Source organism: Xenopus tropicalis, chromosome 1, assembly GCF_000004195.4.
Source record: "Xenopus tropicalis strain Nigerian chromosome 1, UCB_Xtro_10.0, whole genome shotgun sequence".
Classification (NCBI taxonomy): Eukaryota; Metazoa; Chordata; class Amphibia; order Anura; family Pipidae; genus Xenopus; species Xenopus tropicalis.
The window spans coordinates 105338350-105362285 of NC_030677.2; the positions used below are offsets into that span (position 1 = coordinate 105338350).

Here is a 23936-nt window from a genome sequence, read left to right on the forward strand (position 1 = left end):
GCTACAGTAGACAAGCACACTTATTTTAAAAACTAGGAGAAATGTTTGAAATGCCAGTTAAACCAGTAATGATAACTATAGGCCCCTGTATATGTTAATGCTTTTGTGTTGTGTTAAGGGCACCAGAAAACCTATAACATTGTTATTTATTTTTGTTAAATGTAAAAATCCAGGTGATCATTTCTCACATTTAATGTGGAACATAGGTAGTTATTTTCCTGTAGTAATTAGAGTATTTATTATAATTTTTTGTTCTGTGTTGCTGCACTGATCTAGGGAGAATGTAAATCGCCGGTGGGATGTCATACGTGTCACTATGATTTGCCGAAGTTTCCTCTCAAGGCGACTTCGGCAAATCGTAACGATACATATGCCATCCCACCTGCGATTTACATTATTGCCAGTGGGATGGCATTGCGGGGAGATTAGTTGCCCACGGCAACAAAGATTTGTTGTGGGGCTACTAATCTCCCTGTCTGCCACTGCTCTTCGAGGTCTGGGTTATAAAGCTATGTCAAATTTTTGCCATTTATCTTTAAAGGAGAAAGAAAGGTAAAGTCACTTGGGGGTGCCAAAATATTAGGCACCCCCAAGTGACTTTAATCGCTTACCCCGTACCCTGGGCTGGTGCCCCTGTATGGAGAAAACCGCACCAGCCCGGGGTAGCAGTGATCGCTTCCTCCTTCCTGGTTCCCTGCGCGCGCATGCACAGTAGAGTGAAAAAACTTTTAACAGAAAAGTTGGCTTTTAACTCTACTGCGTATGCGCCGACCGCTGGCATTTTCAGAAAGGAAGGAGGAAGCGTTGCGCTCCAGGTACCCCGGGCTGGTGCGGTTTTCTCCATACAGGGGCACCAGCCCGGGGTACGAGGTAAGCGATTAAAGTCACTTGGGGGTGCCTAACATTTTGGCACCCCCAAGTGACTTTGCCTTTCCTTCTCCTTTAATGAACAATTGCCTTAACTCAGCTCACAAGAGACAAAGGGAGGCAAATCCCAAGTAATGTTTTTCCAGTCAATGTTAAATGAAGAATATACTATATACATCAGATGTCTCTCATCAGAAGATATGTATTATAATTATAACTGTTTAATAAATGTCTTTAAGATATAATCATATTTGCGTTGAAATAATGTTGTATTATTGTGCATCATTACACTAGTAATGAACTCAATGGTGGCACTCATGAAGCAGGAACATGCCTACTGGGCTAGAACAACTGGTTAGCATTCGTGCCCCATGCTGTTGATTGCCACCATAATTACCAAGGGGTCTGCTCTCAGTGTAAGTAATGTCTGACCTGTATGTATTAAACAGATACTGGCATCCAAGTCTCAACAACTAATTGTCTGTGTCACCCACACATTCATAGTCCATATCATAACTTGTATTGCCTGCTTTGCGAGTGAGAATGTATAATTTATTTATATAAGCAGTCCTTAGGCCTCAGTGTTACTTAACATTGCCATTCTGGCAGCTACATTGCAAAAGATTGGTTTCCATGGACCTGCACACATTAAGGAGCAGATTTATCAGAGTCTAACGGTAAAGACACACAGAACTACTTAGCAGCTACATGTTATGGCTACTAAATGCCAGAAAATACCCTGCCATAGACAATACTGAGAATTGCCTCTGCTAAAACACACAGAGACAATTATCAGTAAACGATCAACATTGTCTGTTTAGTAGCTGTGACAAGTAGCTGCTACTAGTAGCTGTGTGTCTTTACCCTACAGAGAGAAAATTCAGAGGTCCCAATTTAGCAAAATTAGCATATTGTGATAAAGTTCATTATTTTCTGTAATGTACTGATAAACATTAGACTTTCATATATTTTAGATTCATTACACACAACTGAAGTAGTTCAAGCCTTTTCTTGTTTTAATATTGATGATTGTGGCATACAGCTCATGAAAACCCAAAATTCCTATCTCAAAAAATTAGCATATCATGAAAAGGTTCTCTAAATGAGCTATTAACCTAATCATCTGAATCAACAAATTAACTCTAAAAACCTGCAAAAGATTCCTGAGGCTTTTAAAAACTCCCAGCCTGGTTCATTACTCAAAACCGCAATCATGGGTAAGACTGCCGACCTGACTGCTGTCCAGAAGGCCATCATTGACACCCTCAAGCAAGAGGGTAAGACACAAAAAGAAATTTCTGAACAAATAGGCTGTTCCCAGAGTGCTGTATCAAGGCACCTCAGTGGGAAGTCTGTGGGAAGGAAAAAGTGTGGCAGAAAACGCTGCACAACTAGAAGAGGTGACCGGGCCCTGAGGAAGATTGTGGAGAAGGACCGATTCCTGACCTTGGGGGACCTGCGGAAGCAGTGGACTGAGTCTGGAGTAGAAACATCCAGAGCCACCGTGTACAGGCGCGTGCAGGAAATGGGCTACAGGTGCTGCATTCCCCAGGTCAAGCCACTTTTGAACCAGAAACAGCGGCAGAAGCGCCTGACCTGGGCTACAGAGAAGCAGCACTGGACTGTTGCTCAGTGGTCCAAAGTATGTCATTCGGAAATCAAGGTGCCAGAGTCTGGAGGAAGACTGGGGAGAGGGAAATGCCAAAATGCCTGAAGTCCAGTGTCAAGTACCCACAGTTAGTGATGGTCTGGGGTGCCATGTCAGCTGCTGGTGTTGGTCCACTGTGTTTTATCAAGGGCAGGGTCAATGCAGCTAGCTATCAGGAGATTTTGGAGTACTTCATGCTTCCATCTGCTGAAAAGCTTTATGGAGATGAAGATTTCATTTTTCAGCATGACCTGGCACCTGCTCACAGTGCCAAAACCACTGGTAAATGGTTTACTGACCATGGTATTACTGTGCTCAATTGGCCTGCCAACTCTCCTGACCTGAACCCCATAGAGAATCTGTGGGATATTGTGAAGAGAAAGTTGAGAGACACAAGACCCAACACTCTGGATGAGCTTAAGGCCGCTATTGAAGCATCCTGGGCCTCCATAACACCTGAGCAGTGCCACAGGCTGATTGCCTCCATGCCACGCCACATTGAAGCAGTCATTTCTGCAAAAGTATTCCCGACCAAGTATTGAGTGCATAACTGAACATAATTATTTGAAGGTTGACTTTTTTTGTATTAAAAACACTTTTCTTTTATTGGGCGGATGAAATATGCTAATTTTTTGAGATAGGAATTTTGGGTTTTCATGAGCTGTATGCCACAATCATCAATATTAAAACAAGAAAAGGCTTGAACTACTTCAGTTGTGTGTAATGAATCTAAAATATATGAAAGTCTAATGTTTATCAGTACATTACAGAAAATAATGAACTTTATCACAATATGCTAATTTTTTGAAAAGGACCTGTATATGCAGTATATTTGGGGAGGATATAACTGCATGACCACCAATGAATTAAAAATCTTAGGTAAACTCCACAGACCAACAATGAACTGACTGGCTTATTAGCACATTCATTAACTGAAATATTTATATGATCTGTTTAGTTAATTATATAATCTATCCACACATGAAATTTGGAGCGGTTGAATGACTGTAAAGGCATATACCCCCTCATTAAACATGAGTGCAATGAATAGGGCTTGTGCTGAACATACTATTTGCCACATATTGAATCCATATTCACCTGGATGCCTTCACAATAATTACAATTTATCTAATTCTGAGATCCGTCTATCCTTGGACATATATATTCTGAATCTGTATCCACCAATGGGACAATTAAGATAGCCGGAAAAGGAATACACTACTGCTGCTAAAGGCTAAAATGATGCAAGTAATCTGACAGTACATAAGGTGATATCTAAAGATGGTCCTTGATCCTATAAAATATAGTCAATATGCAAAGTAAGGAAAAAAATATTTTCATTTATCACGGCATATGTTCTCATCAACCAAGATAAACCCACATTATAAAGGGATGAATAAATGAATGAATTTTCATTTATTATCTTTAATTTATATTCTATAATTTAATGGACCCGGCATTTAGGTATTAATGATCCTTAGGATTACATTATTGAATCACATAAAAAATTCATAGCTTAATTTAAGTCATTCAATATAATATTGCTGAAAATTAAGGTTAATGTATATGTATTTAAATGTATAAGTGAATTGAACAAAAGCATTACCCTACTGAATTAACCTTGTCAAACAAATATCCACTCCAGGGCATCTTATAATTAACACACAATCCACCCTAAATTGGTTTAAAAAAAGGCTTACACAGGCAGAGATTCTTATCTGGTATGGTTTATTTAACTTGCTGTAATTAGCACAGGCTTTCTTACAATTCCTAAACACAATCAGACCTATAACAAATATTACTAAATATTTGGTGGAACTTTGGCAGAACGGGGGGAGCCGCTGAAGGAAATGTGGCAGAATGGGGGAGCTGCTGGTGGAACTGCAGCAGAATGAGGAGCCGCTGGTAGAACTGTGGCAGAAGGAGGGAGCCGCTGGTGAAACTGCGGTAGAATGGGGAGCCACTGGTTGAACTGTGGCAGAATGGGGAGCCGCTGGTGGAACTGCAGCAGAATGGGGGGGGTGCTGGTGGAACTGCAGCAGAATGGGGGGGGGTGCTGGTGGAACTGCAGCAGAATGGGGAGCCACTGGTGGAACTGCGGCACAAGGAGGGTGAGCCGCTGGTGGAACTGTGGCTGGCAGAAGGGGGGAGCTGCTGCTGGTAGAACTGCAACAGAAATGAGGAGCCGCTGATGGAACTATGGCAGGAGGAAAGAGAGCCGCTGGTGAAACTGCGACAGAAGGGGGGAGCCGCTGGTGCAACTGAGACTGGCAGAAGTGGGGGAGCCACTGGTGGAACTGCGGCTGGCAGAAGGGGGAGCCTTTGGTGGAATTGGGGCTAGTAGAAGCAGGGAAACCGCTGGTGGAACTGCGGCTAGTAGGAACTGCAGCTGATACATGGGGAGAGCCGCTGGTGGAACTGCAGCAGAAGGGGGAAGCCACTGGTAGAACTACGGCAGAAGGGAGGAGCCCCTGGTGGAACTGCAGCTGGCAAAAGGGGGAGCCGCTGGTGGAACTTTAGGGCAGTAGTTCATGGTAGTGAAGATTTATCGCGGGCAATTAATCTCCCCATGTGCCACTGCCCTTAGTCAACCACATCTCTGTCTCTCTGTCTCGGCTTTGTGTATTTTATCTTTTTTCTTTTGCCTGATGACACACAGGTAGGGGTCAGCCATTTGGTCACGTGAGCCCTAGAGAATACCAACAGACATTAAGGTTTTAAGTGTTTTTTATTAAATCCACATGGTTCTTGCCCTGCCCACCTATGGGCCATGTGTTTTATATTTACATTAAAATGTACTATACTCTACTCAGAGGAATTTAAATCTGAGGCTTCAGGTGGGTTTTTACCTTCCTCAAGATCCGCCAGCAGTTAGACAGCTTTCATTTTCTACTAACCTACTATGTTATACATGATATAATGGGAAAAATGCAGGATCCTTACCTTAATCCAGGTGCCTTATAATAGAATGAGCAAGGTGTTTTGTGCACTAGGAACAGAAGCCAGATGGATAATCTTTCTCTGGCACTTTTTCGGTCGCTGACGGTCGCTTTCTGATGCACATGAAATAGCAAAGATTCTTACTATTTCACTATAAGCAGAGGAAGTGAGAAATACGCCTGTGAGCTCTCATGAGACTGACCCTCTCTGACATTTATTGCAGTATGGGGTTCCTTTTTGCTATCACTCCCATTTGTACAGCATTACTGTATTTGTTTGCTGCTCTATAAATAACCAGTATCACCAACTGGTTTAAAGGAGAAGGAAAGGTGAAAACTAAGTAAGCTTTATCAGAAAGGTCTATGTAAATACAGCCATAAGCACTCACAGAAAAGCTGTCCTGAGTCCTCTATCAAATGAAACACCGGATTTCTTGTCTCCTTTTTTGTAAACATGTTCTTAGGGTTCTCTTTCAGTGCAGCTCTCTTCTCTCTCCATTCTCCTGCTTCCCCCTCCCATAAGAATTCATAGAACTCACAAGGGATTCTCTGGGAATATAGAGATGATCCCTGCATTAAAAAGACAGATAGTAGGACATTGCAAGCTTGAAAGGCCATTATCTAAATATTATACTTGTACATACCACCAAATGAAAAAAATGCAATCTACTCAATATTGTAGGCAGCAAATCTCCTTCGGTGTCATTGCCCTAATGGAAATTATAATCAGAGAATGTTACTATCTATCTGGCATCGTGGCCTTGATTTTTTGTTACTATCTATCTGGCATTGTGGCCTAGATATTTCATGAAAATGTCATTCTGTTCCTCTTCCAAGGCCATTATCTAAATATTATACTTGTACATACCACCAAATGAAAAAAATGCAATCTACTCGATATACAGTATATTGCAGCAGGAAGCTAGGAAGACCAAGCTAAAATGGCAGCTGCATTCTTAAACAAACAGAGGGAGCTTCTAGTGCTCTCTATTCAGGTATGGTAATGCTTTCTGCAGAATAAATATAGCATTCTAGGTGGCAAACTCCATAGTGATATGGAGTTTGCCACCTAGAATGCTATATTTATTCTGCAGAAAGCATTCACCATGCACTGTGACTTCTATCATACAGAGGTGTTAGTAAATTAAATAAAATTTATCATGGGTAGGCAAAATTTAGCCAGTGGATACACAAAAAATTAGATAATGGCCTTTCAAGCTACTATTTTTTAATGCAGGGATCTCCATATTCATATAGTAGACACAAAGTACAAAGCTACACATTTATTTTTCTGATCTTTGCTACTTCTCTTTCTACTCAAATCTCTCTTACCCATCATTTACTCTAGTGCTGAGGTCCTGATTGTCGCTAGGTTAAATGGGGCCTTAGCAACCATATGTCTATTGGCATTGAAAGCTCTAATTTTTTGTGTATCCACTGGCTAAATTTTGCCTACCCATGATACATTTTATTTAATTTACTCAGTGGCATAGTAAATTACTGAAGTTTAAAAACATCAACAAGTAAACAGGAAACACTAAACACATTGTGTAAAACTCAGCCACTGGAAGTCACAGGGGATGCTGGGAATTGTAGCACAGCAAGCGTTAGAGATGCACTGGTTTAAGGTCAGTGAGGCAGTGATTATGAATTTTCAGTTTAACTTTTTTCTGCAGTTCTCAACTTTGGGATTTAAATAGTTATCTTTTTTCTAAGGTCTCCCCCCTAGCAACCTAAAAGTGGAGTGACTAATAGGAAGGGAAACAGAATTACATTTTTATCCAAAAACCAAGGCCACGATGCCAGATAGATAGTAACATTATCTGATTATAATTTCCAGAAGATTTGTTTCCTACAATATTGAGTATATTGTCTTTTTTTTTTTATTTGGTGGTATGTACAAGTATAATATTTAGGGCCCTTATGCCATATAGACAAATACAAAATTTTGGTTTACAGGTCCAAGCAATGATAGGGCCCCCTGCAGTTCTACACTCTGTACACTATGATGGATACCACTTAAAATGACCCCTGTTGCCAGTTTGTCAAGTGAATGTAAATAACAATTTCACTCGTACAATTAGTACAAAGGGGAAAGAAAGGATAAGTCACTTGGGGGTGCCAAAATGTTAGGCACCCCCAAGTGACTTAGATCGAATACCTTGTACCCTGGGCTGGTGCCCCTGTTAGGAGAAAAAAGCACCAGCCCAGGGTACCTGTAGGAAGCGCTTCCTTCTTCCTTTCTCTTCTGCCAGTGAAATCCGTCGGCCGGCGCATGCGAAAAGGAAGGAGGAAGCGCTCGCTGCTACCCCGGGCTGGTGCTCTTCTCTTCGTACAGGGGCACCTGGAACATGTTCAGAGCACTCATATTACTCATAAAGTGTTTCTTTTTTACCTTGGACATCTGGTGGGGATTTATCCTGTTTGCTGATTATTTGTCTTTGTTGCAAGCCACTTCCAGTCCCCCTTACTATTACTATTGCTTTATGCAAGCAGCAGAGTTAAATAAGTAATAATGCTCTAAGGGCAAATTGTGTGCCACTACTGCAGAAGAAGTGGAGTGTAGAGGACATCAGAGGCCCAGGACACACCTTCAGCAGCAAGATGGTATAAATATGGGGCCTTTTTACTATGTCCCAGTGTTTTTATCTTATAGTTTGTTCTTATCTGCTGTGAGTATATTTTCACAGGTATGTGTGTATTTGTGTCAGCCAAACAGGCATTCATTTCAATTCTGCTTTCACTGTGGCTGTGCCCGTACATTAGCAGTGTTTTGGACCACAATTATAGCATGGAAGCTTGGGGAAATAGGACATGAGTTTATAATGTGAAATGAGCAACTGAGTATACAGATAGAGCACCATCATCGTAATTAGGAATAGACAAAATTCTTTATAGGTTATCACTTGGTGTAAGGATCTTGACTGCAGACACAATTTTCTATTCTGTACAAATGTTTAATGTCAAAATCATGTAAGAATTTAAATACGTATAAAACATGACCTATGTTTTGGCAACCAGACTCTTGTACACAGAGAGGTCAATCCACAGAAATAACACAGATATTGTAGCAATGTTCTGAATTTAAGAGGGATTTGTGCTCTAAATAAAAGAACATATCAGTTCTTTGAATGCACAACAGTGGAAAATTTAGTAATAACAAATGATTTCATTGGAACCAAGTAATATAGGCTAGTATTTTACCCAAAAAATTACATCAGAACATGTCACTGAAAAAGTATAAAATTCTTACTTTTAAGGAGCAAAACTTTGAAAAATAATTTCACCATCCACAAAAATAAATGCATCCTATTCTATTGCTGGCAACTGAGGGAAAGGAGGTGCATACAAAAAGTTTAGGCATTCTCCACAACACTTTTCCAGGGAGTAACCTAATCTGTATTTCAGACTTACAACTCCTAAAGGCTACAAAAAATCTATTTGCTGAGAACTGTAGCACAAAGTTCTGGCACTCAGTGTTCTTTAACAGAAGTTCTGGAATGGCTAAACTGCTGTAACAAACAAATTTGTGTTTTCACCCACCAGTCCTTTCTTGACCAGTAGCTAAATACTAGTAAAGTTCACCCTGAGGAGAATAATTTGGGTTTGATCATAGTGGAGTGCAACAGGCACATGTGGGAGAGAAATGATTCTCCAATTAAATATAACAGGAAAGTAATAATTCCTCTTTGTTCCTGCTGAAAATGACCAGATGACCAGTATTGGCGGCTCAGTCTTTATCTCACTTCATCCAGAAAATTGGATAGAAAACATGTATTAGGGAGGGAGGGAGGCAGTACAAAGTAGAGAAGATGTTGAGAGGAAGTCAGATAGTGCCATTTCTGTCATAGAGAAAGTTGATAATGGTGGATCCTGAGCCTTTAAACCAGGCAGCAGGGGCAGAGTTTGCTGAGAAAAGTTGAGGCTGATGAGGTCACCAGTGATTGGAGGGGATTCTTGATAGCCACTGGAGTTAGCACCAGATTGCCTTCTCATTCCACAGGAACAATGGTCTTTGCTGCAACTGCAGGTGCTATAGTTTGGAGAGTTTCTCTGTGTAATAGCTAGAACCCAAAAGTCACCAATCAGTAGGAGATAAATATGTAATAACTAATATTCAAATTAGCATCAAAGAAAGGTTTTGTGATAATGAGAAATAATTTAGTTAGGAAGTATCAAGGGTGATGGAAAATACCAACTAAGAAGCAGTTGGAAGTATAGACAGAAGCAGTGTGTTTTGGAAATAGTTTGTATGAAAACCTCCACTACCTGTTTGTCCTAAAAGTTCTCCTCTGAATACAGATTTGTGCACCTTTGTTGGACATACTGGTTCTGGTAGTTCAAATTCATTCTCCCTACAGGGGGCATTAAAATATTTAATTAAATCACCCATACATGGCACATTAAGTTCTGCAGTTTATACTTATTTTAAGTATCACAAAAACTTACACAGATGGTGGGTTCCCAAACTTCCTCTTCCCCAAACGGGACTGTCTAAAAAACTCATAACGTTCAGACTTCTTCCAGAAGTAATAGTACTGAACACACTCACCTACTGATCTTGTTCGAACCTAGAATATAAGAAAAGGTTGGTTTTAAAAAACACATAGCCAACACGGCCTTTGTACAAAGAAATGGCAACTTTGCTCAGAGATTAGGAGACTATAATGACATTATGGACCTACTTTATTGAGCTGCCTGTCAGTGCAATGCACAAAAATGTATGCAGTATTGTTACCCCAGGAAAACCACACAGAAAAGTATCTTGCCATAACAATGCTGTATTGTGAAAAAGTTACTGTATTTGAAATAATCAACTAATATATCCATTTAACTCCACATCCTGGATTTTAGGGAAACCCTGGAGACAGAAAAGAACCCCCTGCATCCACCGCCTAACCACTGATAAGATTATGTACTCAGTATGCCAAGGAAAAGCTATTTCTTACTTGTTTAAGAACAACAATTTTTAAAAAATTACTGCATTGCACCAAAAATACTATATAAAAATTGTTTTATCCTAACAAAGCTGGGGTGTTTTGGCCCAAAATGAGCTGGTTTTACATTCTGATACTAGTCTGAACAACAGTACTGGCTGACCATATTATTGCCTGAGGCTTTGGGTGTCTTGTCAGAGAGAGCCCAATAACCAAGTCAACTATAAATGGCACTCTGGGTGTGGCCTAGTAAACCACAGACTGGTAAGCTTGTGTGTCCTAAACTTTAGCCCAATACATACAAACTTAGTGAAATTCTTTCTTCTCTTTTTCAGCTTCCCTTTGGGAAAAATCATCATGTTACAACAAGTTGCTTTTTATTAAATTATTCCCAACTCTGTTACTTGCCATCAGTTTATTTCTACCACTTCTCAGCTCACCTTGTTAGCCTGGATAAGGTGGAAATTCTTGCCATGAACACGGAAACCATGCTCAAAATGTCTGCGCTCATCCTCGCTCCAAGCACTCAGTCCACCTAGGTGAAACACAGGAAAGCAGAAAAGAAGGTAGAAGAAAACATCAATTATAGCATTTGTATTTGTAAATATAAGTCAACCAGCAGGTTGTTCTGCTTATGTCTTACAGATACAAACAGTGCAACATTTGTCTGTTCTAGATTTAACACTACTTTATTAATTTTATTACATTTATTTATTTCTGCGAAGTTATCATGCCCCCCTCACCTTGTACAACTTTCACATTAAAATGCAACCTTCGAAGAGCTTCCTCTGAGTTAAATCCACACTTGACCAACTCATAGAGTGCCTAAAACAAATAAAACCTTTTATAAAGAGGCTGAAGGAATTGTGATTGTATTGGAGAAGAGGTGAGAGCCTCAAAAACTGAAATAGTCTAACCCAGCCAACCAGAAGTAAAAATAGAGAAAACAAGGAATGTAAAGCAAATAAAAGTTGAAAACAACATACCATTTGGGTAATCAAAGTATAGCACTTCTTCACTGTTGACCATTTACCTGCTCATTATCTGCATCACGAACATATGCGCCTCCTGCTCTGTGCTGAAGCTCAGAGACACGAATCAGGTATTCCTCCACCTCTTGTTCAGGGAGGACATTAGGATCCCATAACAGCTGGTCCTTTTCATCAAAATCTATAAATAACATGCAAGAAAATATACTGACTATTGATCTCTACAAAGGACGTAACACTGGAATAATTGTGTATTACAAGACTGCAGGTTGAGGACACAATTTGAGATAGAATGAGAGAACTCAGATTTTGCCAAATGGATATGAAATGCTCAGAACTTATATTTGGACTCAAGAGAATGTACACTGCTCAAAAAAATAAAAGGAACACAAAAGACATCCTAAATCTGAATAAATTAAATATTCTTATTAAATATTTCATTCTTTACATATTTGAATGTGCTTACAACAAAATAACACAAAAATTATCAATTGAAATCAAATTTATCAACCCATGCAGGTCTGGATTTGGAGTCACGCTCAAAATTAAAGTGGAAAAAAACACTACAGGCTGATCCAACTTTGATGTAATGTCCTTGAAACAAGTCAAAATGAGGCTCAGTAGTGTGTGTGGCCTCCACGTGTCTGTATGACCTCCCTACAACACCTAGGTATTCTCCTGATGAGGTGGTGGATGGTCTCCTGAGGGATCTCCTCCCAGACCTGGACTAAAGCATCCACCAACTCCTGGACAGGCTGTGGGGTTGTTTTATCTGGAAATTGGGGTTGTTTTCTCTGGAAAAGAGGCGCTTGCGAGGGGACATGATTACTCTGTACATGTACATTAGAGGGGAATATAGGCAGATAGGGGATGTTCTTTTTTCCCATTAAAAAGATCAAGGCACCAGAGGTCACCCCTTTAGATTAGAGGAACTGAGCTTCCATTTGAAGCAGTGTAGGTGGTTTTTCACGGTGAGGGCAGTGAGGTTGGCCCTGGGGCCAAACGATCGGATTATGTGGGCGGCAATGGGGCAGTCGGATCGGGGACCGCATCAACGAGCCGATGCGGTCCCCGATCCGACCGGATTTTCTAACCTGGCCGATCGAGATCTGGCCAATTTCAGGCCAGATATCGGTCGGCCAGGCCGCTCTGCTCTCCCCATACACGGGCCGATTAGCTGCCGAATCGGTCCAAGGGACCGATATCGGCAGCTATAGTCGGCCCGTGTATGGGGACCTTTAGATAAATCCTTAAGACTGCAAGATTCTTTTTAATTTTAATTTTGTCAGAGAGTGTGAGTGTGTATCATTAGAGTGAAAATGAATGCCTACATATTATGATCGTACTACAATACATAGAGCACCAAGCTCCCTCCATATACTGTATATTACCTGCTTGAAACGGTGTACTGATTATTATTCCAATATGCAGTCGTATGAAAACGTTTGGGAACCCCTTTCAGCCTGCATAATAATTTACTCCACTTTCAACAAAAAAAGATAACAGTGATATGTCTCTCATTTGCCAGGAACATCTGAGTACTGGGGTGTTTTCTGAACAAAGATTTTTAGTGAAGCAGTATTTACTGTAGTTGTATGAAATGAAATCAAATGTTGAAAACTGGCTGTGCAAAAATGTGGGTATCCTTGTAATTTTGCTCATTTGAATGCATGTAACTACTCAATACTGATTACTGGCAACACCAAATTGGTTGGTTTAGGTTGTAAAGCCTTGAACTTCATAGGCAGGTGTGTCCAATAATGAGAAAAGGTATTTAAGGAGGCCAATTGCAAGTTGTGCTTCTATTTGACTCTCATCTGTAGAGTGACAACATGGGATACTCAAAGCAACTCTCATAATTTTTAGGCTGATGGCAGACGAGGAGGATGAATGGAATACGCTCGGGTGCAGGCACATGTAGCCGAAATATGCATAAAAACTCGAGACTCCGGCTACATGTGCCTGAACCCGAGCGTATTCTATTCATTCGGGTGCAGGCACACGTAGGAGGAATAGGGCGGTATTTTCAGCAAGCGCTTTTCCGCTTGCTGAAAATATCCGCCCTATGCCTCGTCTGCCATCAGCCTTAACTGTGTTATGCAGGGGTTAGATATTCCATCAAGACAATGACCCCAAACACAGTTGGAAATCTACAACGGCATTTATGCAGAGGGAGAAGTACAATATTCTAGAATGGTCGTCACAGTTCCCTGATTTGAATATCATCGAAAATCTATGGGATGATTTGAAGCAGGCTCTCCATGCTCGGCAGCCATCAAATTTAACTGAACTGGAGAGATTTTGTATGAAAGAATGGTTAAAAAATACCACTATCCAGAATCTAGACACTCATCAAAGGCTACAGGAGGCATTTTGGGGCTGTTACATTTGCAAAAGGAGGCTCAACTAAGTATTGATGTAATATCTCTCTTGGGGTGCCTAAATTTATGCACCTGTCTAATTGTATGATGCATATTGCATGTTTTCTGTTAATTCAATAAATTTTATGTCACTGCTGAAATACTACTGTTTCTATAAGGCATGTTATATATTAAAAGGAAGTTGCTACTTTAAAAGCTTAGCTAATGAACAAAACTTCAAGGAATTAAGAGGGGTTGCCAAACTTTTTCATACGACTGTATCATGCAGAGGGCTGCAAAATGATGAAGAATGTCTAATAATGACAATACCTTATTACTTAATGTCAAAAATTAAGATCTGTTTAGTGCTGTACTCAAGATGTACACACTTCAAAGCATTATAGAATATCTAATCCACTAACACACTAATAAATAGTAGAGTCCCTCACCTCTCTCAGCAGGTGGAATATAACGCAGATTTGGAAGCTGGGCCCGACAGCTGTGCAATGTCTCCTGAAACAAAAAACATACTGCCATTGACTTATTTAAAAAACTAAGGCTTCTGACACACAGGGCATCTGACCATTGCAGTGCTCACATGGAGAATCGCTTTGGCCTTCCGGCAGTCACTTCCCATTCATATAAATAGGAATGTGCCATCAAAAACTTTGGGGCTCTGTACAAGTTATATGTCTGTCTCCCACCCCCATGAACAAAAGCATGTAGTACAAAGATGTTTGGCCACCCCTCTTGTGTGAACAACACAAAAGTTCCACTAAAAAGTAGGCAGGTTTTGCTAGGAAGAAAGGTCAAATTTGATGAATAGATCATTAATAGACAATTACTGAAGATTACAGGGAAGTATTTAAAAGAAAAATGAACACAGAATGTGATTAACTGATATGTCAAGAGACCAGCAGCATAAATGTTTAGTACCAGCATAGAATTTTTAGACATCGTAGTTAATAACTTACTTCTTCAACCCTAGATGATTCCAGTGTCCAATCCTCTTGAGCTACAAGAATAAAAGAAAACAAAATGAAAACTAGTATTGAATACTCCACAATCGATTTAACTGAATAGTAAGGGCGAAGCCACATGGAGCTACTTAGTGGCAGCTACTTGTCACAACTACTAAACGCCAGAAAATACCCTGCCATAGACAATACTGAGAATTGTCTCTGCTAAAACACATGCAGAGACAATTATCAGCAAATGATCAGCATTGTCTATTTTTGTAGAAATGAGAAGTATCTGCTACTAGTGTCTAAATGTACTCAGCCCTAATATGATCATTCACATTTAAGCTAAATCAACACATTATTTCATTTTAAGATGTCCACAGTCACATTACATAGTCCTATAAAACCAAAAACAAACTATGGATTTCACCAAATCCGAATCCTGCAAAATGTGCTAGGATACAGCCAAATCCCAAACCAAATCCTGCATCTAGTGCATCCCTAAATTAAAACCAGCTTTAAAACCCATGCTAAACAGCACCATTTAACGGGTCTGAATATTACAGATACACACTGCAAACTGCTTTTCAACTGACTTTCCCTTTTCTCAAAGCACCAAAAGGAATACACCCTTTGCCTGCAAGGGTGCTGTACATTTGCAAGAATGTTTTTTTTATTACAGAGAAAAAGGAAATCATTTTGTAAAGAATTGAAAATTATTTGATTAAATGGGACTCTATAGGAGATGGCTCCCATAATTTGGAGCTTTCAGGATAACAGGTTACTGGATACTGACATTTACTGTCCACAGGGTAGTAATTTTTTACATATTTAAGGACCAGTAACACCAGAAAATATGCAATAGAATAAAAAATCTCTCTCATTGAAAATAGGACATTTTTAAAGAAATAATTTGTAGGTGCTCAATCAACAGATACAAACACATGTAAAAAAATATACTTTCAGCTAGCGTATTTCACTATGGTTTTACTGTTCCTTTAGGGCCGTGACAGACGGGGGATTAGTCGCCCACGAAAAATCTCCCTTGTCGCGAGCGACTAATCTCCCCGATATGCCATCCCACCGGCTAGAATGTAAATCGCCGGTGGGATGGCATACGCGGCACGGAGATTTGCTGAAATCGGCAAAGTTGCCTTGAGAGGAAACTTCATTGATTTCGGCGCTGCGTATGCCATCCCACCGGCGATTTACATTTTAGCCAGTGGGATGGCATTTCGGGGAAATTAGTCGCCCGCGACAAGGGAGATTTGTCGTGCGCCGACTAATCTTCCCGTGTGCCACAGCCCTTGAGAGCGGATTGCTCAATAACGCAATCTACAGTTAGTAGGCATTGACTGCTTCTAGTATTTGACCCTACAGCCTGAGGTTAATTACATTAAATCCAACAAAAAAGCATTGCAGCACTTAAAGGTTATTGGATGAGACAAGTAAGATAAGGGTTTATTAGCTTGTAGGTGCCTAAGGAATAGATTTTATTGTACACTTTTACAGTGTAATTAGCACTCATATTGCTTGCAATCACCCTGGATTGCTGCAATACCTTTCTCATGGATCTAATTACATACAATTCCACCAGAGCGCCTTTAGGAAAATAGCAATCTTTCAATATTGTCAAGCTTTCACTTAAGACAATTAAGGTGAACCAAATAAATTGTACATCATAAAATTCAGTTTACTATTAACCACTGAAACAAAACAACAAATGTACAAAATATAGCTAGGTTTACAAAAAACTTGTGCATTTATGCATCTGCTAAAGACTCCATAGCAACGTTTAGTGTACAGTTGCCAGTAAGGGCTCATTTACAACACACCACACAGTGTGCAAACTGCATTTTAAAAACTGCTTAGTGCATTGTGTACAAAGCCACAGGCCTCAGCGCTCCAATTCACAAGTGCTCTGTACGCACATAGGGGTGCGGTCTTGCACCCCTGAATTTCATAAATGACCCCTGCATCTCCCCCAAAACTATGTAAGAATGAAAGTTCACGTAAATTTGCTTAAAGGACATGAAAAGTCTATTTTACTGGGGGGTGCAGAATATTAGGCACCCCCCAGTGAAATAGACTGCTAAGCATTTCCGTGGGCTGTTGGGCACTAGCCCATGGAAAAGCTACCTAAGCATTGTAGTAGCATCTCTATACCTTCAGTCTTCTATTCCTTGGCGCTTGGCCTTCTGCACATGCGCAGTAGAATAGATCTGCTGGGTTTATATTACTGCACATGCATGAACAGGAATTCTCATAATGGATGCCTGGGACACCAGTAGAAGGGTAAGTAAAATACCAGCACAGTGTTTATGGAGGGTTTTCAACAGACTTATGCAGTTCTCTCCCAACAAGAGCACCAGCCTGGTGAAAAAACTTAGTGACCTATTTAACTGGGGGGGGGGAGGGGGTGCCTAATATTTTGGAACTACCCAGTAAAATACACTTTACATGTCCTTTAACTCCTCAATCCTGACCAATAAATAAGTTAAAGAGGATACAGACCTAAAAACCTGGCTCTAACATTTTAAACAATGTTGCAAAACTCAGCTTGCCTCAAAGACAGGTATATTCACTAGCCTGCTTCTATTACATTATTTAAAGTCAAGCCACCCTGGCAGTAAATAGCAAAGGGATAGTGATGTGTGGGTCAGGAAAAACTCAACCCACACCTGACTCACCTCTGACCCTAACCTGCAAAATATTACCATAGTAGGAATCGCATCCAACCCATACCTGCGTCTCTCCCCTCTATATGATACTTCTGCATGCACCTTAGGTTCCAAGGCAGGGAAACTTCAGGAGCAGGGCAACAGCCCCAAACTAACCCACACCGAACCCAAACCCACAATGGTCTCTCAAATTTCGACCTAAGGGTAAACCCACACAACTCTACAAGGGGCAGACAGTTGCTCCTCATAATGACAATTACATTCACAAATACCTTTGAAAATCAATACTCAACATTTAATGGAAAATTTGGCAAAATATAATTTTTGGCCTGACATCCCCTTTAAAATATAAAAAACATCCATAAAAAAAGTAAACATTCTACCAGAAGACCAGGGTGAGAGATTAAGTGAGTCCCTGGGAGGCAAAGAGGGGGACATCGGTTCATCTTCAAGGGGCACATCATCTACTGGTTCCTGCAAGTAAACAATAATAATTCATTTGTCTAGACCATCTCAGGCATGGGGTAATACAAGTCATAGTTATGAAGAATGATGCATTACTAATTAGTAGAGAAGTGCCCTTTGTATAGGCTAGTAAATTGTACCAGTTCCTGGCTACTGTGGTGCAGCTCAGAATCAGATCCTTTGATGTCACCCTCTTGGTCAGAAAGGGGATCAGAAGCTTCATAACCATAGAAGTCCAGTAACTCCTGGAATGCCAGATCATCCACCTAAAACCCAAGTAAACTGATTAATTCCAGTACTGTACAGACACCATGCTACATTAAAGGTGGCCACACACGTGGTGAAGGAAGGTAGATTTTGCTCAGGCACCTTCAATGGCGCCCAATCAAAATCTTTTAACCCGTCCGATCAGCGAGTCGACCAATATCCGCAGCCTTCTGTGATAATGATCGCCTCGCCGAGTCGCCATACACGCAACAAATATCGTACGACATCATTAGTGCGTGTATGGCCAGCTTAAGGTATCCACTGTCTCTATTCCCTATCTCCTACCTGTGTGCCTCCATTACCCCAGGATGACTCCTGCTTCTCCAGGATCCCTGCTATCTTTAACTCCTTGCTGGCTGTGACCAGTTGTTGATCCTCTCAGGACGCGGGCGGAGGGTTGCGCAGTGCTGCAAACAGGCACCAGGTGTCTCCAGTGCTACACAACCGCTTGACAGGTAAGGCAGGTTCCTAAAAGTAGCAGGAGGGTTTCTTGTTAAGCCAAAGAATACAGCTACAATTGTTCAGTATTACAGGTATGTCACCCTGCTAAAGCCTAGGATATCTGTGAATTCCTGGGGTGTTCGTGGGGTGTAGGTTATGAACCCAGTTGAAAGGTACAGGTTATACATATATTCGCTTTCCTAGACCCAAAAGACTTTGCCTCCCTTCTAAGCTTACTAACTTATCAACTCTATAGAATATCGCATTTATTAGCCCTTTACCTTTGAGGTCAGTTGAGACCTAAGTAAGTAATGGTGTATTGTGTTTGTATGTTCGCTTGTCAAGATAGTCTAAGTTAATATGGAGGTGGCGTCATTATGTGCTGAACAATTTATGCATAGCGATACACACTGGCTTTATTGCTTAGTGCCTGTCTCTTTCCTTTAATGACCGTGACGAGCCATTAGCACTCAGAATTACCCACTTGTATAAAACAGATACTGACAACCTCCGACCCAATAGGGTGCCCGAGCGAAACAATAAGTCAGCCCCGCTTCTCCACAACCACGGTACCGGTTACCTCCAAAAGCAGAGCATCAGACTAGGAGGAGCAGCGTTGCCCGGATGTGAGAGAGAGCGCTGGTTGGCTGCTGAAATGAATGAGGGGGTGTGGCCCAGGTAAGGAAGTCACGCGAGGCGCTGGGGAGGGAGAGTGGAAGAACTCGGTAATGGGCACAGGAGAACGTATAGTTACATTTATGGCACTGGCGTTGTTAGTTACGGGGCACATGCCCCGGCTTCAATAGTTATGTTCAACAGTATCAGGGCAGTCGGAAAAGCGCTCTTTAATCTAGAAGTACCATCTCCGAAAACGTGTTGTTTGCAGTTTCTTGATATTATTACTTCAAGGTATTGCTGGTGACGTACTTAATTGTTACTTACTCAACGCGTAAGACCCGGCGCGGAGGAGCCTGTGCAGCAATTGGGTAACCTGAAGGTAGAACTGCGCCTATCCAATCGCTGTGAGCCTATTGCGCGCAAGAAAGCAACAAGAGTAGTACCTGCAGCCGTGCCCGCAAAACTAAGTGCTTGTGGCGTGTTTGGGAAACGTAGTGCTCTCCGCCAATGCGCTAGCGATATGTATCAAACAGGTACCTTTGTACTCAGGTGTCTCAGGTGGGGTAGGTCTTGTTTAAGGGTCAGTAACTTGGAGAGGTTTGTTATCAAGGAGCAATATTTAAAAGAGGAATGATGAATTTACTCTGTGGTGACTTTGGCCCTCAAATTACAGTAAACCTATATATATATATATATATTTAGAAGAGGAAGGATGGATTAACCATTGTGACTTTGTCCCTCTATTTACAGTAAACTAATTTATATATTTAGAAGAGGAAGGATGGTTTAACTGTTGTGACTGTCCCTCAAATTACAGTAAACTAATATATACCTTTTAATACAAAATAAATAAGATATACTAGTTATACTATTGGTTTAATTATATGTAGAGAGAAAACTAAACCAATAGTTACAGTCAGAGTGGGATGGCAGGGGCCCAACAGAAAACCCTGGACAATCGGCCCACTCTCAAAACTTTAATTCCTCCTCTCCTCCCTCAAACTATTTATTATCCTATTCTCCTTTCTCTACATACTCTATTCTTCCATCTATTAATCTTCCATGGTCCCATACAGAAATAGGGAATGACCATGAAATAGACTAAATAATTAGAAGCAAGAGCGTCCACCTGGAGTTTTCCTGGTATACTGGTGGGCCAGCCCGACACTGAATAGTTAAACCTTATAGCTTATTCATTTTGTATTAAAGGTTAGTAACCTTCAAGGGGCACCCATTATACTGTTTCCATTATGCTGGTTTGCCATTTAAGTTCCAGTAGGGCTGCAAGTTCCACTTTTGCACAGTAGATAAACACAGGTCTGCCAACTCTCCTATCAGGAGCCACCCTTTAAAAATACCAAGCCAAGGTGGAGCAAGGTGTGTGGTCAGGGTGTGGCATGCCATGGGCCTAGACTAAATCCTGGAGATTGGTCCAGGGAACAGTGTCCAAAGAAAGACCCCCACCCTTAAAGGAGAAGGAAAGGCTAATAAAGAGTTGCTCTCAAGCAGGCATACCTTCAGTTGTCTCAATAGTGCCCTTAAGTCTCCCCATATTTCTCCCATTCAGATGATCAGAAGCCTCAGAGGAAAAAAAAACACTGAGCTCTGTAAAGAAAGTTCCCATAATGCCTTGCTTCTGCACCAAGACCGGTGTACATGCTCAGTTAGTAAGACTGTGAGGAAGCTTCCTGCTGATTGGCTCAGACCACACATTCCTAAGGGGGGAGGGAGTTCTTAGCATTCTTAAGGGAGGGGGGAGCAGGAGAGAGCTGTGTGTCTCTGGCACAGGAAAACAAAGAGACAACAAATCCTGTTTGTTTTGGCAGAGAAGTCAGTGCAGTGTTTCTGTGAGTGCTTATGGCTGTATTTACATAGACCTTTCTGATAAAGCTTACTTAGTTTTTACCTTTTTTTCTCCTTTAAAGGACAAGGAAAGGACAAGGAAAGGCAAAAATGTTAGGCACCTCCAAGTGACTTTAATCGCTTACCTTGTACCCCGGGCTGGTGCTCCTGTTAGGAGAAAACAGCACCAGCCCGGGGTACCTGTAGCGAGCGCTTCCTCCTTCCTACTCGTGCTGCTGCTGAATGTCTGGGTCAGGCGAATGCGCAGTAGAGTAAAAAGCCGACTTCTCTGTTAAAATTCGGCTTTTCACTCTACTGCGCATGCGCGCCTAGCGAACAAGGAAGGAGGAAGCGCTGCAGCTACCCCGGGCTGGTGCTGTTCTCTCTGAACAGGGGCACCAGCCTGGGGTAAAAGGTATGCTATTGAAGTCACTTGGGGGTGCCTAACATTTTGGCACCCCCAAGTGACTTTGACTTTCCTTCTCCTTTAATCGCTAGATAGCAAAGTGATGAAAGGGGCAAAACTGGCAATGCCCAGCGGTCACTACCAGAAAGGTTAATATAACTCTGATAACTGTATGTCACAAGTGTTGCACTGCCTATTTGAGCATTTTTAGGCCAAAATCCACTTGTGACCAGTGGTGACATCAAAGGGTGATTGGTAATGCCAAAAATAAAATGTACTTGACAGACAGAACAACAACTGCAATAAATGCCAAGTGGATACAAGAAAAGGAGAAAGGTTTTAAAGAATAAGTAAACCTTTTTTTAAATCTCTAAAATTACTCTGTACAGCCCCCAGAATAACATACCTTTCACCCTGCATGCAGACTTATTTTGTTTCTTTATTACAAGCAGCTGGAAAGTTCTTTTAGATAGTTCCTTGTTTAGCATAAACTCCACCCCCTGCTTTCTGAGCACTCCTCTCTCGACTATGATGACTTTAAAGAGATTGGAGCAGAGGCAATGATTATGCCCTGTAGGTTTCATAGAGAGGTCTGCTCAGAAAGCAAAGGGGGGGCAAAGCTTCAGAGGAGACAAGAAAGTAATGTTATTCTGGGGGCTGCTTAGAGGATTTTAAAATAAAAGTTTACTTATCATTTAAAGTAGAAGGAAAGACTAAGTCACTTGTTGGTGCCAAAATGTTAGGCATCCCATGTGACTTTAATCGTTTACCTTGTACGCTGGGCTGGAGCCCCTGTTAAGAGAGAACCTCACCAGCCCGGGATAGCAGCGAGCGTTTTCTCTTCCTTGTTTGCGCCTTTCCACATGCGCAGTAGAGTGAAAAGCTAACTTTAACAACAAAGTCGGCTTTTCACTCTAATGCGCAGGGCCCAGGGATTTTGCCGGCAGAAGCCATACAGAAGGAAGCGCTCGCTGCAGCTACCCCGGGCTGGTATGGTTTTCTCCTAACAAGGGCACAAGCCTGGGGTACAAGGTAAGTGATTAAAGTCATCGGGGGGTGCCTAATATTTTGGCACCCCGAAGTGACTTAGCCTTTCCTTCTCCTTTAATGAAAATAACATATGAATGCGTGTGATATAGGATCAGTCAGTGCATCCCACAATCCTATAATACACACATTTGCATAATGATAAAGGCGGTCATTTGCTCATTATGAGCATGTGCCCCAAGATAATCTCTTGCACTGTAAGTTTCCTCCTGGTGTAGAGGGAAGAGCATTTGCTTCTTCACTTGGGGGGAAACAATTTTTAGATGATTGGTGCCCTTAAACCCTTTACTGTCAGTTTTTTTTACTTTTTCTGCTGTTTCACTTTATAATCAATATAAAATTCTATATTATTTCTAAAATAAAGCTATTCTTCACTTCGCCCATTCGCAATTCTGCCTTTCTACATGCAGGTTTTATTGACAGTTAACTCTAGTAAATCATTCTACCATGCTGCATTTGCATAATTATTTATTGAAGCTGTCTTTCACAAAATTGACACAGCCTGCAGGTAAAAAAAACAGACTGCTGAGAGCAGCTTTTGAAGTAACTTAATTATTTCAGAAAGAGTATATTTTTAATTTATTATATATAGAACATTTCTTTTTACATGAGATAATGAGCTTATTTTGTTTTTTTATTTTAATGACAGTTTCCTTTTTACTACAGTTTGATGTTTTAAAATTAGAGGTTATTCTTCCTTGACTAGCTGGGAATTGTGATGATCTTGTGCAGATTATCTCCAACATGCTGTGAACAGCTGTAACGAACAACAGAAAATTGTTACAATATCTAGTGTGGCAAATGACCCTGATTTATGTTGCCAAGATCTCTGATGTCATGAAGGGGGCGGGGTGGAATAGGTGCATGCCTACCAATACAGGCTGCCGGATGTCTGGTGCATTGTAAAGTTGTATTGTGGTGCATTGTAAACCCACCTGTTACCCATAAAGAATGTGACTCCTGAGCAACTCCTTAAACAACAAATAAAAAACTATATAACCAGAACATATAAAACAATTAATAATCTTCCACTGGTCATTTTTTTGGAGAACAGTTTATAATACTGACCTTAAAAGGATAGGGCTATCTATCTGAAAGAGAGTTTGGGGTTTGGCACACCTGGGTATGATATGTGCATAATGGGGGCCTTATCTTTAAATGCAAATGCTACAATAGCAAAATGTACACCTCAAAGGGGGAAATCCCTTTGAAAAATTAGTTTTTTTTTTTTCAAAACAATGGGGTTTCCTCACCTTTTTGACCATTGTGTCTGCTTTAAAGGAGACATATTGGATAAATGGGAAAACCCCTAACCCTGTAGGCAATTATGAATAATATACGGTGCTGGTTTCACTTTGGGCTAAAAATTAACCCTATCTGTAAAAATTGCCCCTTTATTGGAGCTCCCTATAGATCCTATCACTTCTCTGTCGTCGGAGTTTGAATGGGGTGGGCGTGTCCTAACGG

General features: G+C 41.0%; 1 protein-coding gene across 4 annotated transcripts; it reads right to left on the reverse strand.

Annotated features, from left to right (window-relative positions):
• Positions 1-8390: 8390 nt before the first annotated feature.
• mier2 (mesoderm induction early response 1, family member 2) lies at positions 8391-19219 on the reverse strand. Of its 4 annotated transcripts, none has more exons than XM_004910937.4 (12): positions 19137-19219; positions 18401-18583; positions 17989-18114; positions 17767-17857; positions 14715-14755; positions 14190-14253; positions 11425-11561; positions 11135-11216; positions 10832-10926; positions 9904-10025; positions 9724-9809; positions 8391-9518 (listed from the first exon to the last, which is right to left on the reverse strand). In XM_004910937.4, the coding sequence occupies exons 4-12, from the start codon at positions 17819-17821 to the stop codon at positions 9232-9234; spliced, it is 969 nt and encodes a 322-aa protein (XP_004910994.1). In that variant the 5' UTR covers positions 17822-17857; positions 17989-18114; positions 18401-18583; positions 19137-19219; the 3' UTR covers positions 8391-9231. The 4 variants fall into 4 exon arrangements, with proteins under 4 accessions (XP_004910994.1, XP_012809334.1, XP_002939806.1 ...); XM_012953880.3 differs by having other exon boundaries at positions 10007-10025; positions 19041-19181; XM_002939760.5 differs by having other exon boundaries at positions 19041-19179.
• Between the last annotated feature and the right edge of the window lie 4717 nt (positions 19220-23936).

Excerpts from the sequence above, each read along its gene's own strand:
- mier2 (XM_004910937.4), bottom strand. The coding sequence starts at position 17,821 with ATGTCCCCCTCTTTGCCTCCCAGGGACTCACTTAATCTCTCACCCTGG. Across the intron at positions 14,254-14,714 it reads AATCATCTAGGGTTGAAGAA|GAGACATTGCACAGCTGTCG; the intron begins GTAAGTTATTAA and ends TTTTTGTTTCAG. Across the intron at positions 10,026-10,831 it reads ACCTTATCCAGGCTAACAAG|GTTCGAACAAGATCAGTAGG; the intron begins GTGAGCTGAGAA and ends CTTATATTCTAG.